Here is a 13,715-nt window from a genome sequence, read left to right on the forward strand (position 1 = left end):
TGCCCATGATCACAATGATATTGGCAGTAAGATTGTTTCAAAAAAGGCACCAAGTCAAAGATAATCACAGAAGCCGAAAGTTGTAGCCAAATGCAGCGAAGCCTCGTTAAATGTGTTTGATTTCATTCATGCCAGGTCCCATAATTTCATCATGGACTGTTTCACTTTAAATTCAGCTCAGGTTATCTGCCAAAATATTACAAAATTTATGTAATTTGCTGTTCATAACTTGTATAAATCATATTTATGTACGATCGCATGAGGCTGGTAATATACCATGACCAATCCACTTAAAGAAATAGTCATTGTGTAAACAATAACGGTGGAAAGGAGCTGAGTGTAAGAGGAAAAGATCAATACTACATACATCTCCTGCATATGAAGCTGCAACAAGAAACCAAATAGCTTAGCTTAACATGAAAACTGGGAATAGAGAGAACAACCTACTATGGACGCACTGTATTGATTAGTAACTTTAGAAGTGGCAGGTGCATTTTGTTTCCTTGGACAGAGCCGTTTTACGCCAAGATAACTGTCTACTGGGAGTAGCATCATTTTCCATTATGTTGGTCTTCTCATCCAACTACTGTTAACAAGATAACAAAGCCTCTATGCAGTGAGCAACAGAATAAAGTATTTTCAGCTGGTTTGTTATCAGTTCAGACAGTCAAGTGGTATGAATAAGTCAAGGAAACAAAGGAATTCCCCCAGTCTCATTAATATTATTAATTTTTAAATCCAATTATTGTATGACTGCTCATGACCTATTTTCTTAAGTGTCCTATCAAAACCTCGCACATCACAGAGCGTAGAGCAGCCTTTAATGTTTTAGATGAATCTTGAGCTCCTGCAGAGTGTTCCTTTGGGAGGGTTTGGTCTTCCAATCTTGACCGCCCTCTGTCTTGTACCATTCAGGAGAATATTACAATTTAGCGACCACACCATGAATGACTGCGAGCATTAGATGTTAAGAGTACAGAAACGTCTCAGACACAGCACCGCTCATCATGTTGCTTGGCAGTATTTTTCATTAACAGTGAGAAAAATGTTCCTATAAAGTGCAGGTTCCACAAAATAATGGTAGCATAACTTAAATAAAATATAATTTATCAAATTGAATTTAAAATTTAAAAAAGAAAAATAAATAAATTTGGAGAACAAAGCAGAAACCACAGCTATATTCAGTAATTCTGCTTCAAGCCAAGGCCCACAGAACCATGCTAGTCTTTAACCACGTCCACTTACATCTGCCGTCAAAACCACTACAATTAATTCGATTTAAACAAAAAACCCATATTTAAGAAAAAGGGGTCAAATTAGTCCACATCACAACAGGAATACTGGGCTAAGTACAAATGAGTTACGATTTCTTTTTTTAAAGTGTCAAGTGTCTTAACTGTGTGATGCTTTGATTGCCATAATCACTGAAAGTGCTTCCTGAGGAGCACTTAACAGGCCAGAATTGATAGAAAGAAAAAGTCTAAAGGGAACATACTGTACATACTATAAAAAAAATAAAATAAAAATAGTTTGATGACGTGTATTTAAGAGCTAAATCACTGAGCCATTTGGAAATAAGCAGACAGACCTGTGAAAGAAAGTCAAAAAAAAAAAAGGGGGGGGGAGAAAAAACTAGTACACATGTGTAGCAAGTTGGGTGAGATATTCATAAAATGTTGAGGTTTTTGGGGGGATTTTTTTGTACATTTTTTTTGGACCTAGGACAGCAGAATACAGTAGACTGAGGGGTAAAGTTACCAAGCAACAGCAGTACATACACTAGCAAAAAACAAAAAACAGATGTTACGACTGTGGCCGTAACTGTGTGGGGATTTGAGTGTCTAGGTGCTCCTCCGGGTATGTTACGATTTGGCGTTGGTAATGTGTTGTTTTTGCGTGACTGTTATGCGTTTCCTACTTTACTTTGAAAGTCTGTGTCATCTTAGTGTGTTCAGTTTACGTTTCCCTGTCTCGTCAGTTCCGAGTTGCCCCAGCTGTGTTTCCCTCTTGTTGTCCATTTTCCTGATTGCTCCCTCTATGTATTTAAGCCTTGTGTTTCAGTGTGTCATGGTCGCGATCTTCCCCCCCGTTGTAAATAGTTTGACGTTTTGTGTTTTGATGTAAATAAATTCGTTTTGAGACACTTTTTGGGATTTTGGTGGAGAGCCTTAGTGTTTTTCTTCGTAGTTTTATTTTCCTTATCTTTGTTTTTCTACGTTGCACCCCGGTTGCCTAGGCCGGGGTGTAACATATGGGGGCTCGTCCGGGATCGCTGGAGGGACAGCCTCGGCCTTCTGTTTTCGCTGGAGGGTCCGGGGACCGCTTCAGCCTCCGTCTGTCTTCGCTGGAGGGCCCGGGGGCCGCTTCAGCCGTTCGCCGTTGCTGGGAGGTCCGAGGGAGGGACCGCTTCAGCCTCCGTCTGTCTTCGCTGGAGGGCCCGGGGACCGCTCCAGCCTTCATCCGCCTTCGTTGGAGGGTCCGTGGGACCACTCCAGCCTTCGTCGTCTGCTGGAGGGTCAGGGGGACCGCTCCAGCCTCCATCAGTTTCATCTGCCTTCGCTGGAGGATCCGAGGGACCGCTCCAGCCTTCATCCGCCTTCGCTGGAGGATCCGAGGGACCGCTCCAGCCTTCTGCAGCTGGTGGGCTGCGTGTCCGTGTGTGCAGCTGGTGGGCTGCGTGTCCGTGTGTGCAGCTGGTGGGCTGCGTGTCCGTGTGTGCAGCTGGTGGGCTGCGTGTCCGTGTGTGCAGCTGGTGGGCTGCGTATCCATGTGTGCAGCTAGTGAGCTGCTCATCCGCCTTCGCTGGAGCGTCCGAGGGACCGCTCCAGCCTTCATCCGCCTCTGCTGGAGGGTCCGGGGGACCGCACCAGCCTTCGTCGTCTGCTGGAGGGTCCGTGGGACCGCTCCAGCCTCCATCAGCTTCGTCTGCCTTCATCCGCCTTCGCTGGGGGGAGGGTCCGTGGGACCGCCCCAGCCTTTGTCGTCGCTGGAGGGTCCGTGGGACCGCTCCAGCCTTCATCCGCCTTCGCTGGAGGGTCCGAGGGACCGCTCCAGCCTCCATCAGCTTCGTCTGCCTTCACTTCAGCCTTCGTTTGTCTGAATCAAACATTTCACTTGGGGTTACATGTTTGATTTTTGGGTGGGGGGAACTGTTACGTTTTGGTGTTGTCGGTGTGTTGCTTTTGGCGTGACTGTTATGTGTTTCCTGTTTTACTTTGAAAGTCTGTGTTAGCTTAGTGTTTTCAGTTTACGTTTCCCTGTCTCGTCAGGTCTAATTTGCCCCAGCTGTGTTTCCCTCCTGTGGTCCATTCCCTGATTGCCCCTTCTATGTATTTAAGCCTTGTGTTTCAGTGTGTCATGGTCGCGATCTCCCCCGTGTTGTAAATAGTTTGGTGTTTTGTTGTGAATAAATAGTCTGTTGTAAATAGTTGTGAATGGGTTTGTTAATATTTTCGTTTGAGACACCTTCGTTTTGGGATTTTGGTGGAGGGCCTTCGTGGTTTTATTTTCCTTATTTTTATTTTCCTGCGTTGCACCCCGGTTGCCTAGGCCGGGGTGTAACATATGGGGGCTCGTCCAATCGCTGGGGGGTCCGAGGACCGCTTCAGCCGTCCGCCGTCGCTGGAGGGTCCGGGATCGCTGGAGGGTCCGAAGGAGGGACCGCTTCGGCCTCCGTCTGTCCTCGCTGGAGGGTCCGAGGGAGGGACCGCTTCAGCCGTCTGTCCTCGCTGGAGGGTCCGAGGGAGGGACCGCTTCAGCCGTCTGTCTTCGCTGGAGGGCCCGGGGGCCGCTTCAGCCGTTCGCCGTTGCTGGAGGGTCCGAGGGAGGGACCGCTTCGGCCTCCGTCTGTCTTCGCTGGAGGGCCCGGGGACCGCTCCAGCCTTCATCCGCCTTCGCTGGAGGGTCCGAGGGACCGCCTCAGCCTTCGTCGTCTGCTGGAGGGTCAGGGGGACCGCTCCAGCCTTCATCCGTCTTCGCTGGAGTGTCCGAGGGCCCGCTCCGGTTTTCCGTTTCCACTGGAGGACCCGTCCAGTCGTCAGCGTCGCCTGCGGGACGGTGGCCGGTGCCGTATGGGCTGGACATGGAACTTTTCATTTTTTTCGTTGGGGTTGTATGTTTTAAATGTTTGTTTTTTTTGGGTGGGGGGTATGTTAGGTCTATGCTGGGTCAAGTGTGCTGCCTGTGCAGGTGTTTACCGGTCACAACCCACTGGTGTTCCTTTCCCGAATGTGCAACTCCAATCAAAGACTTATGCGCTGGTCCTTGTTGTTGCAAGATTTTAACTTGGAGATCAGCTACAAGAAAGGGAAGGTTAACGTATTGGCTGACACCCTGTCTTAGAGCACTGTCTCCTTGAATTAAACATTTTGGGGTTAATGTTAATTCTTGGGTAAGGGGGTGTTACGACTGTGGCCGTAACTGTGTGGGGATTTGAGTGTCTAGGTGCTCCTCCGGGTATGTTACGATTTGGCGTTGGTAATGTGTTGTTTTTGCGTGACTGTTATGTGTTTCCTACTTTACTTTGAAAGTCTGTGTCATCTTAGTGTGTTCAGTTTACGTTTCCCTGTCTCGTCAGTTCTGAGTTGCCCCAGCTGTGTTTCCCTCTTGTTGTCCATTTTCCTGATTGCTCCCTCTATGTATTTAAGCCTTGTGTTTCAGTGTGTCATGGTCGCGATCTTCCCCCCCGTTGTAAATAGTTTGACGTTTTGTGTTTTGATGTAAATAAATTCGTTTTGAGACACTTTTTGGGATTTTGGTGGAGAGCCTTAGTGTTTTTCTTCGTAGTTTTATTTTCCTTATCTTTGTTTTTCTACGTTGCACCCCGGTTGCCTAGGCCGGGGTGTAACACAGAAGTTTCATTTCATTTACACAGCTATTTTAATCAAACAAAAAGTATCATACATAAGAATGACCTTATTTACATTAGCAGACAAACTAGCTTGTGCATGCCCATGATTAATAAGGATCTCGTAATGCACAACATACTCTGAATGACTTGACATTCATTGCAGGAGTTCAGTGTCAGCTTAAAGTCTGACCCATATGCTATGAAACTTTAAATCTTCTAACACTGCCATGGCAACTGCGGTACAAATCAGTATTAGAGAGCTGTGTTGTTTTTTGCTTTAAATTATACATCCATTAACACTAAAAACCCAGACAGAACAGCAAGTAAGAAATTATAATGCAACATTATTTATTATGCATCAACATAAATTTTAACTTCGGATGCACTTGAGCTGAAATTCTGGGCCAATAACAGTGTTAACAATAACTCATACATCATCCCAGCACCAATGGCAGTTGTTTAAGAGTGTTTATAAAGTATCTGTTGTTATTTATTCCTCTGTTTTTGTTTTCCCAAACACCAATGAAAAATTCTTTATGAATAAAAAGCTTGATGTCAGCTTATAATCTATTTTTGAGATAAATGAACCAAAAAATGATGACACTACACGTGTACGACGACTTAACATGTTAACAAAGCAAATATTGGCTTCTATCAACGTTCAGCATTCCTAATTATTATTTTTTCCACATTGAATTTTAGTGATAGTTTTGTGAGTAATAGCTTTCATCTAACATTACCACCACTGGCAAGTGGACAGTGACACACATGATGGGCTTATAGGTTAAAAATAAAATAAAATAAAAAATAAATAAATCACACTACCAAGCTGCTGGACATGTCAAGGCTAATCGTTTTGTTATACTGTATTAATACTGGCTGAAAACAGAGGTTTTAACCACCAGCCACTCAAAAACACTGATTTATTATGGGTAAAAATAATGACAACAATGCTGTAGATGCAGATAGTTACCTGCACTGATCGATTGCGAGCAAAAGCAGAAACACCTTGTTTGCCTTGCCAAATAATTGATCATGTCTGATCATGAGCCTTTTCCTTTCTTGCACTAGCTTGGAGACAAGCAAAAAAATAAAAGGATCGCTGTCCTGTTATCTAGTGAAGTTATGAAGACGTACATACCCGGCTTTTTTTTTTTTGGGGGGGGGGGGGGGGGGGGGGAGTTCATGAATCTGTTGCACCTGCTTCTGTTAATAAAGTAAAATACATCAGGTAAATGTGAGTGCACACTGCACAGCGTCTTATTTTCAGTTAGTTATTTATACCTCTTACCAGCAGCAGAGCACTTTATTTTCAGTTGTTTAAGTGAACTTTGAAAAACTGAAGTTTAACATGTTTTATTTTTTTTACAGAATGAATTCAGTAATTAGAAACCTGTAGCAACTCTAAACTTGGACTAGAAGCAAATGACTTCATAATACATCAGCTGGCATTGACACTTGAACATTAAAGGCATTTTTAAGTAGGTAAATCAAACTTTAACCATTGTCAAATAAATATGCTAAAACTGTTTGACTAAGAAGTCGCAGGAACGGACTTTTCTTGGCAGTACCTCGAGGCTGATCCTTCATAAAAACAGTGGCATCTGTCAATCTGTCAGTCTGATTCCTCAGGTCTTTCCCAAAAAAAAAGAAAAAAAAAAAAAAAAAAAAAAAAACCTACATTATTTATGGCCAGAAAGGTCATGATACTCTCGGTACTCTTACATTTGAGGAAAACGTCTCATCCAGTCAGACATCACTTTGAGCCGTCTGCTCTGCTTGACCATCCCACAGGCCTTTCGACCTATATCAGTTTGGCTAGAGGAGCTAAATCAATCATAAAAACAAGGAGAGCTGCCAAAGCTTCTTTCACACCCCAACACTGCAGCACTCACTGCCATGTTTAGGCTATTTTGACATGGTTTCAGAAATGCCACGGAAATCAAGAGGGACAATATCCAAATGCTGCAGGGCTTGTAGCTGTCAGGAGTTTAAGCATGAGAAGATCAACAAACGAAGAGAGACAGAGCATTAAAAAAAATAAAAAGACAGGAGATTAAACATTTAACACTAAAATCAAAAACTAATGAAACGTCTTCATGACTCATCTATGCCGAATACAAGAACAACCAGAGAAGTTTCATTTTATGTGACATTAGTCACATCATGTACCTTATCACAACAATTCCAACACCAGGTTCAGTCACGTTTACAATTGCTGCCAATTCAAAATAGAAAGAGAATATCCATCTGATAGAATTTCACTGTACAAATGAAATGGTAAATGGTCTGCATTTGTATAGCGCTTTTCTAGTCCCTAAGGACCCCAAAGCGCTTCACACTACATTCAGTCATTCACACTCACATTCACACACTGGCGATGGCAAGCTACTAAATTAAAAAGCAATACACACAAAACAACATCCAGGCAATGTAAGATTAGTGTGGGAGAGTGAGAATGAACAGAGGATGGATCATTTGAAGGTGGGGGAGGTGCTCCATCTCAACAAAAAGCTGCTGGCTTCAGGGTTGATGAGGGAGCAGGTCTTACAGGATAGTTCTTAAAAATCAAATATGCAAAATTTTCTATCTGGCTGGCATGCTTGGACTAGACCGTTTTTGGTGCATCTTCCATAGTTCTGATGAGAATGCCTGTAGAGAGGTGTTGCTTGAGGTGATTGAAATACACAAAAATAAATAAATAAAAATCACATTTGAAACCCAGCAGCAATGGTGCTTTCTGGAAACAATGACCTTTTCTGTGAGCAGTTTCATGAAGAAATATATTTTTGAAAAATGGTGTTCATACCTCCAGTGGAGTTCCCTATAGCCTATACGACACTAAAAAGCTGCATCTGTAGCAAAGCATCTGATTTTCTCAAATAACTAAATAAGTAACTCTGCAAATCTGTAGCCAATCCAGAAGGTTCTTAAGCAAGGTTTCCATAGCTGGGTATCAAACAGGGTTGGTAGCCAGAAACATACCAACATATTTAAGCACCATGAAAGACATTCACCCTAGAAGTGAAAAAAAAAATAAAAATCCTATTATATGTACACATGAAGGCTGGAACGTATTTAAAACGAATACTGAAAGCATGACACAAACATCAATGTTGCAGTAGAAATTTATGATCAGGACATGTTACCCGAATCTCACCTGTGGTAAATATGATTTTTGATCAGTCATATTTTTTTCTAAAGTGTGCTGAACCATGCTCGGGAAGTTGACAAAAGAACAGAACAGTACATTCGAAGGACTCTAAAACCCACTGATTTTCACCCATAGGACATATGGGTGAAAATCAGTGGGTTTTAGAGTTGTTGTTGTATGTAACTTGATGTAATTTGTAAGTCATCCGGATTGCTGTTTTAAAGCCTGATAGGGCCAGTAACAATGTGGCTGATATGCATCCCTAAAAAGGTACAGAACTTGGAGATGATGGTGATGCTGACTTTTTATAGCTATAACTGTATATTCATGAAATTTAAAGATAAGAGAATAGGTTTTACATCTGTTTGTCTGTGTATAAAACTTAAGAAATGATCCTTTAATAATGATTTTGTTGCCTCAGATGGAGATTGGAAGAAAACCACGGAGTTATTTAACATCTGTGAATATTTAAACTAACCAGGAAGCTTTTAATTTAACCTTGTGTACCCCGCTTCCATATGGCAGGAGGAATCTGAGAAAGTACACTTGTGATTATACAAAATATGGTCAGCAAACGTTGCACTGGATATTACTCCAACACCCAGATGTTTAGGCAGGAAACCGACAACCAATTTACACATGACCATCTGTAGTGCTGACCCGACACTACAGTAAAAAAGAAAAAGAGGAAAAGAAAATCTGTGCAGGCTTGAAAGCCTCTGAATTTGCCTCTCCAGCAATTAAAGCTGTTCTTACTCCAAACATGGATCCTGCAAGGAACGAAGACTGGAATCTTCTAACTCTGCCACTTGGGATAAACCACATGCATACAAATAAAAAAAACAAAAAACAAAGAATGCACAAAACGCTAACTTACCCGACAGATTGAGTGAGTTTGCAAACTTCCTAAACTTCGAAATGACAAATCTGAATATGATGATAACATATTCAGAGAAACATTTGCTCCTTGAAAGGAAAAGATGAACATTCGGCAGCATTTCCGAAAATGTGCGTGCATAAATGTATTATCCATCCTGTGCATAAAATTTACAAGCTGTGCCTCGTTTTGACATTCACAAGCTTAATTTTCTAATGATTAAGGTGAGAAGTTGCAAAGTAAGCGGTAAATTTACTACTGGAGCAATTTTGCGGATTGTGCCTCGGGCTTCAGCGCTTAATGAATTAGATGTGTGAAACTTTTCAAGAGGCATCTTCCATTTCACACACACTTTTCATTAACCTGTAGTTCATTCATTATTGCAGTGGGTGTGGAGCAAAGTAGCAGCCACAGATATAATTGTGTTATCGAGGTTGTAGGGCTGTGGCTAATTACTGACTGAGAACACAACATAGGCGCTTCAGACATCAGTCTGATGGAACAAACCACAATGGCTTGTGACAAGAGCCGTCTTCCCTGAAATTTCAGGAGAAGACATGATAGCACAGCAATTCATGACTCATAACTGAATCACATCATCTCCATAGCATGGAAGATGACAGAGGGACACAGAAATAAGTCAACAAGTTTTCCATTGCTCGACTGAGAGACCAGATCTGACAGCAAACGGCTAAAACGGGAAGAATGTTTTACAACAAGTCAAAATTAAGCAGTATTTTAATCACCGTGTTCTACGAGTCCAAAGCAGTTTGTTGTGGTTATGCTGGTGCCGCAACACAGCGGTTAACACTCACATGCATGAAGTGACCTGGCTGTGGGCCACAGAGCTTTTATGGTCTTATTTGAGCTAAGCTGTTTACTCAAGCCTTTGATACTCTGCAACTGGGTCTTGTCATCAGCACGGTGTTTCCATAAACCCGCAGTGCCTGTCCACAAACTGAAGAGTTTATAGCACTATGTATGTAGTCAGTAATGTAAAGAAGATCATCTCAAGTGAGTAACATCTTTGTTCCATGGTTCGAACGGCTTAAAAATGCCTCGCTAAACTACAAGAGTCTACCCCATCTACTCCCAATTCCAAAATTCACAAAACACAATGATCTGCTGCCAAAGTTGCCCAAAGGTCCAGTATCACTGAAGATGACAATAATGCTATATAGAGCTATTTAAAACTACGTTTCTTAGTACCTCTGTGTTGACAACATATGGGCCTGTAGGGAATTATACACAGGGGACTCCAAATAATCACGTTATTTTATTATGACTTTTTTAATGTTTATTACAGTAATAACTATTTAATTACATGTATAATGTCCTGAATGAATATAACTTTGTTTTTGGAAAACAAAGCAAGCATGTGATCAAAAACCTTTCACTTGATATTTATTAGAAAACTTAAATGAATGAAAAAAAAAATGCTACAAATGTACCACAAAAGTAAAAAGAAAATTAATTTTACTCAGAATTATGTCAAGTTTATTCAAATGGGGTTCAATAGGGCCAGTAACAAAAAGCTGCACTTTGCATTTAATTTCACTGCATCACAAACTTCTCAAGTATGTTTTAAAAGACCAAAGAAGACAAAGTGAATATACAGAAAATAAAATACTCTTGCTTTAAAAGTAAACACTGTCCAGGGAGTGAACTGCCTTGATGGAGGTTTGTGCTCTTGGAGCACTTTTTGTTTTTGTCTGCTTTTTTTTTTTTATTCAAAAGGGCACATATCTATGCAGCTGGGGAACGCTTAAAATATATAAATATCCAAGCAAAATCCAAGAAAAAGAAACAAAAACGTGTTTGCTTGTAAAGTTTTGTTGGCTGTATCTTTCCAAATTGACTGTTATATTAATATCCTAAATTACCCATTTGCAGACAAACACAACGACATTTCCACTTGACCAGGTTAGGAAGATAATATAGAGTTAAATTAAGTCATTAGGTAGAATATACTTTTTATGCCTAAAACAAACAAACAAAAACAGCACAAAGAAATAATGCAAGGGACTCAATAGTCTTCAGCAGGGTACAGAACAAAAGACCCAAGTGTCAGTGTGATACAGTAAAACAATCATTTTTCAGCCTCATTCTGTCCAATCTGTGCTCAAGGAGTCCTTAAATTGTATTCAATTCTTCCTAGCCCTCTATTTTAAAAAACTACATTCAAAAACATGAAGAGAGCTTATCCTGCAGCTCAGAGGAAGCCGTCTGTCACCTGGCCTCCCTTATCTTCTGGCCAACACAATGTCTGACTCATTTCGGTTCTGCAACTCCACATTTGGAGCTTGTGAAAAGCACTTTCTACGAGACGTCCGCAGCAGCATATTTCCTCACAATCAAAGCTTCACAAAAGAAAGAAAAGGAGAGCGCAGCCGCTGTAGAGTTATCCTCATGAATCTCTGGCAAGGTTTTTTTTTTTTTTCCTCCCCTTTATCATCCTGTTGACAGCTTTTCTGATTCCTATAAAACCCATCCTACACTCGTGTCTGTCTTTCATTGAATTGGCTGGAGATATCTTCTCTACTGGCTGACCTTGAGAAACTGTTTTGAGCAAATTTCACAAATTTCAAGAGTGAAGCATTCAAATATTTTTAAACATGAGAGATACGTAGAAAAGTGGTAATAAGAATAGAAGATAGCACAAACTCTCCATCTGTCTTTCTCTGAAAAACCCCTCTGCAAAGCCCACCAGCCCCCAAAGAAGTAGAGCTAAACTCCAAGGATGACTAGTTTATTTTCTCTCTGCCATTTTTATCTCTCTGTTCACATGCTGTTCAGTGTCCATTTATCCGTGGTGAGGGCTTCTCCTTGGCAGGAACGATCACTTTCAACAACAGTCCCTGCGAATCAGAGCGATGTGTCACATCATTCCAGTGACAACTAACGACTACCAATGTATCTGGGCAGGCTGCCAGTGCGCTGGGCTAAGAACAGCCGGGGGTGGGGTGGGGGGTGGCTTGGCGGAGAAGATGGCGGAAGTCGGGGGGGCTGCACGCTCCAAGGAGACAGAGGTTTAGCTCGCTGGTGGCAGCATCAAAACCTCACATCGCATCCCTTCCATCAACAAAGTCCCTTACACATCATGTGTCGAGAGATTAAATCAATCTGCTTTGAGAGGGCGACTGATACTGTATGTCTGGAGGCTGGCTGAGACAGGAGTCAGAGAGTCCAATAACCTAACCTAACGGGGGGGAGGGGGAGGCAACAGAGACATGGGGGTCATCTGATTCATCAAACTTTCAAACCCACTTTTCTTCTGCTCATTTGTGTCATCAAGGTCAAAGCGGTCACCAAAAGTTGTACTTTGCACATACATTCTTTGGCATTAGGATTAAGTGTAAAACACACTATTCCCATAAATAAACACTAATTGGTAGCTAATTTTCTTAGTTCTTGCCTGGCTGATTCATTGCCTCTGGGCTAGTATGAATTATTCATCCAAGTGGCAAAACAGCTTTATGTAGAAACCTACAAGGCACTGCATTCATTATGCTATCATGCAGAGCAATTCCAGGCACTGACGGCTAGTATTAGAATAATATGCATATTGGATATATTTTCTTTTTTTTTTTTTTCCAGGGGCATTGGCAGGCAGTAATAGTGCTTCCGTTGGCAGGGACGGAGAGGAATGCAACGCCCCTCATGGCTGACAAAACCCCCTTGTTTTGACAGAATTGAGCGAGGAGAGGATGAGTGTTTCAGCTCTGCCCTCGTGGAGAGAGGATTAAGCTGTGTGGCCGTGCTGCCTGGTGGCGCAGCGAGCCGGTACGGGTATGTTATCATGTCAATCCTCCGTCCCATGACACCACAGATCTGCGCTGGCCCCACGACTCCAAAAGCAGCACCTGGCCTGGCCGCCGGGAACTCATCAGGCTCAGTGTTTTCCTTTGGGAGCAAGGCTGCATCACATTTTTTGCAGAATCCAAAGTCTGGCCTACTGCACAAGAAGGACAATTCAAAGACATATATATACTGTGAGGCTAGAGGCTTCATTCGTGCTTTGGAATAGTACTCTTTATCTGCTATCATCTGTAGACTTTGCATGTCTTTCCTTATACAAAGTTTAAAACGACAGCAGCAGAGCTGGGGTGATGACTTGGACGAGAGATGGCAAAACGCAAATGTCAGATCAAAGCAATGCGAGACTGTTAAATGGCAGCAGGCGCCTGGCTGGGGTATCAGTCTTTGCAAGTGTTCCCTGTCTCCGCAGATCTGTCTCCGTACCGGAGATGCCTTGCCTCGAGAGGCACACGTAATGTCCTCGGGCCACAGAAACAGCAAGCGTGAGGAAAAGCATGCAAGGAACATGGGTGGTTTCCTCTGCTATGTTGCTGGAAGTTTCACCCCAAGTATTTGTTTTTTTGTTTCTGAAAATTTCATTTCAGGTTTCAGATCACTTGTGCTTGTGAAACTTCTGCTACCTGAAAAATGTTAAGATTTTGTTACCAAAAATCAGGTCACACTGGCTCGTGTTTTTTTTTCTTAAAGCAGAAAAAAAGCAAACTATGCAGCTCCACCCTTCAGTATTATGGAAGTAGTACAAAATGTGGGATTACTGTTGTGCCTGGTATCATTTAAGACATCTCTGGTAAGTTTGTCATTGTTTTGTTGGCACCAAAAATCACTTGTTCAGCACAAGCACACCAAGCAAGAACAAAATGATTTGTCTAATAGAGGGTGCGTTTGGAGGAATTTGCTGTTTTTCAAGTGTTCTCCTCATTACTACTGATACCGAGTGTGAGACTGTGTGCTGCCAAACATTAGTGAGCATTAACATCATTCCTGCCCACTGGGCTGGAATTCAGCCCATCTCTGGA

At 42.3% G+C, this 13,715-nt stretch overlaps 2 protein-coding genes across 7 annotated transcripts in view; one reads left to right on the plus strand and one right to left on the minus strand.

Annotated features, from left to right (window-relative positions):
* The window catches only part of LOC309693838 (receptor-type tyrosine-protein phosphatase mu), a 170,196-nt gene that overhangs the window by 138,490 nt on the left and 17,991 nt on the right, over nt 1-13,715 (minus strand). The gene's annotated exons all lie outside the window — the stretch shown is intronic.
* Nucleotides 1,704-4,856, plus strand: LOC309693840 (uncharacterized protein). Of its 3 annotated transcripts, XM_082513418.1 has the most exons (3): nt 1,704-2,070; nt 2,237-3,035; nt 3,862-4,856. In XM_082513418.1, the coding sequence occupies exons 2-3, from the start codon at nt 2,252-2,254 to the stop codon at nt 4,281-4,283; spliced, it is 1,206 nt and encodes a 401-aa protein (XP_082369544.1). In that variant the 5' UTR covers nt 1,704-2,070; nt 2,237-2,251; the 3' UTR covers nt 4,284-4,856. The 3 variants fall into 3 exon arrangements, with proteins under 3 accessions (XP_082369544.1, XP_082369545.1, XP_082369543.1); XM_082513419.1 differs by having other exon boundaries at nt 1,704-3,035; nt 3,086-4,856; XM_082513417.1 differs by having other exon boundaries at nt 1,704-3,035.

This window comes from Aulonocara stuartgranti (genome assembly GCF_965226115.1).
Source record: "Aulonocara stuartgranti genome assembly, chromosome: 18".
Classification (NCBI taxonomy): Eukaryota; Metazoa; Chordata; class Actinopteri; order Cichliformes; family Cichlidae; genus Aulonocara; species Aulonocara stuartgranti.

What these genes read in the sequence shown, in the direction of transcription:
- LOC309693840 (XM_082513417.1), top strand. Translation starts at nt 2,252, where the DNA reads ATGGGGGCTCGTCCGGGATCGCTGGAGGGACAGCCTCGGCCTTCTGTT. An exon ending in TCATCCGCCTTCGCTGGAGG is followed by an intron (nt 3,036 to 3,861) that starts GTCCGAGGGACC and finishes TCTTCGCTGGAG; the next exon opens with GGCCCGGGGACCGCTCCAGC.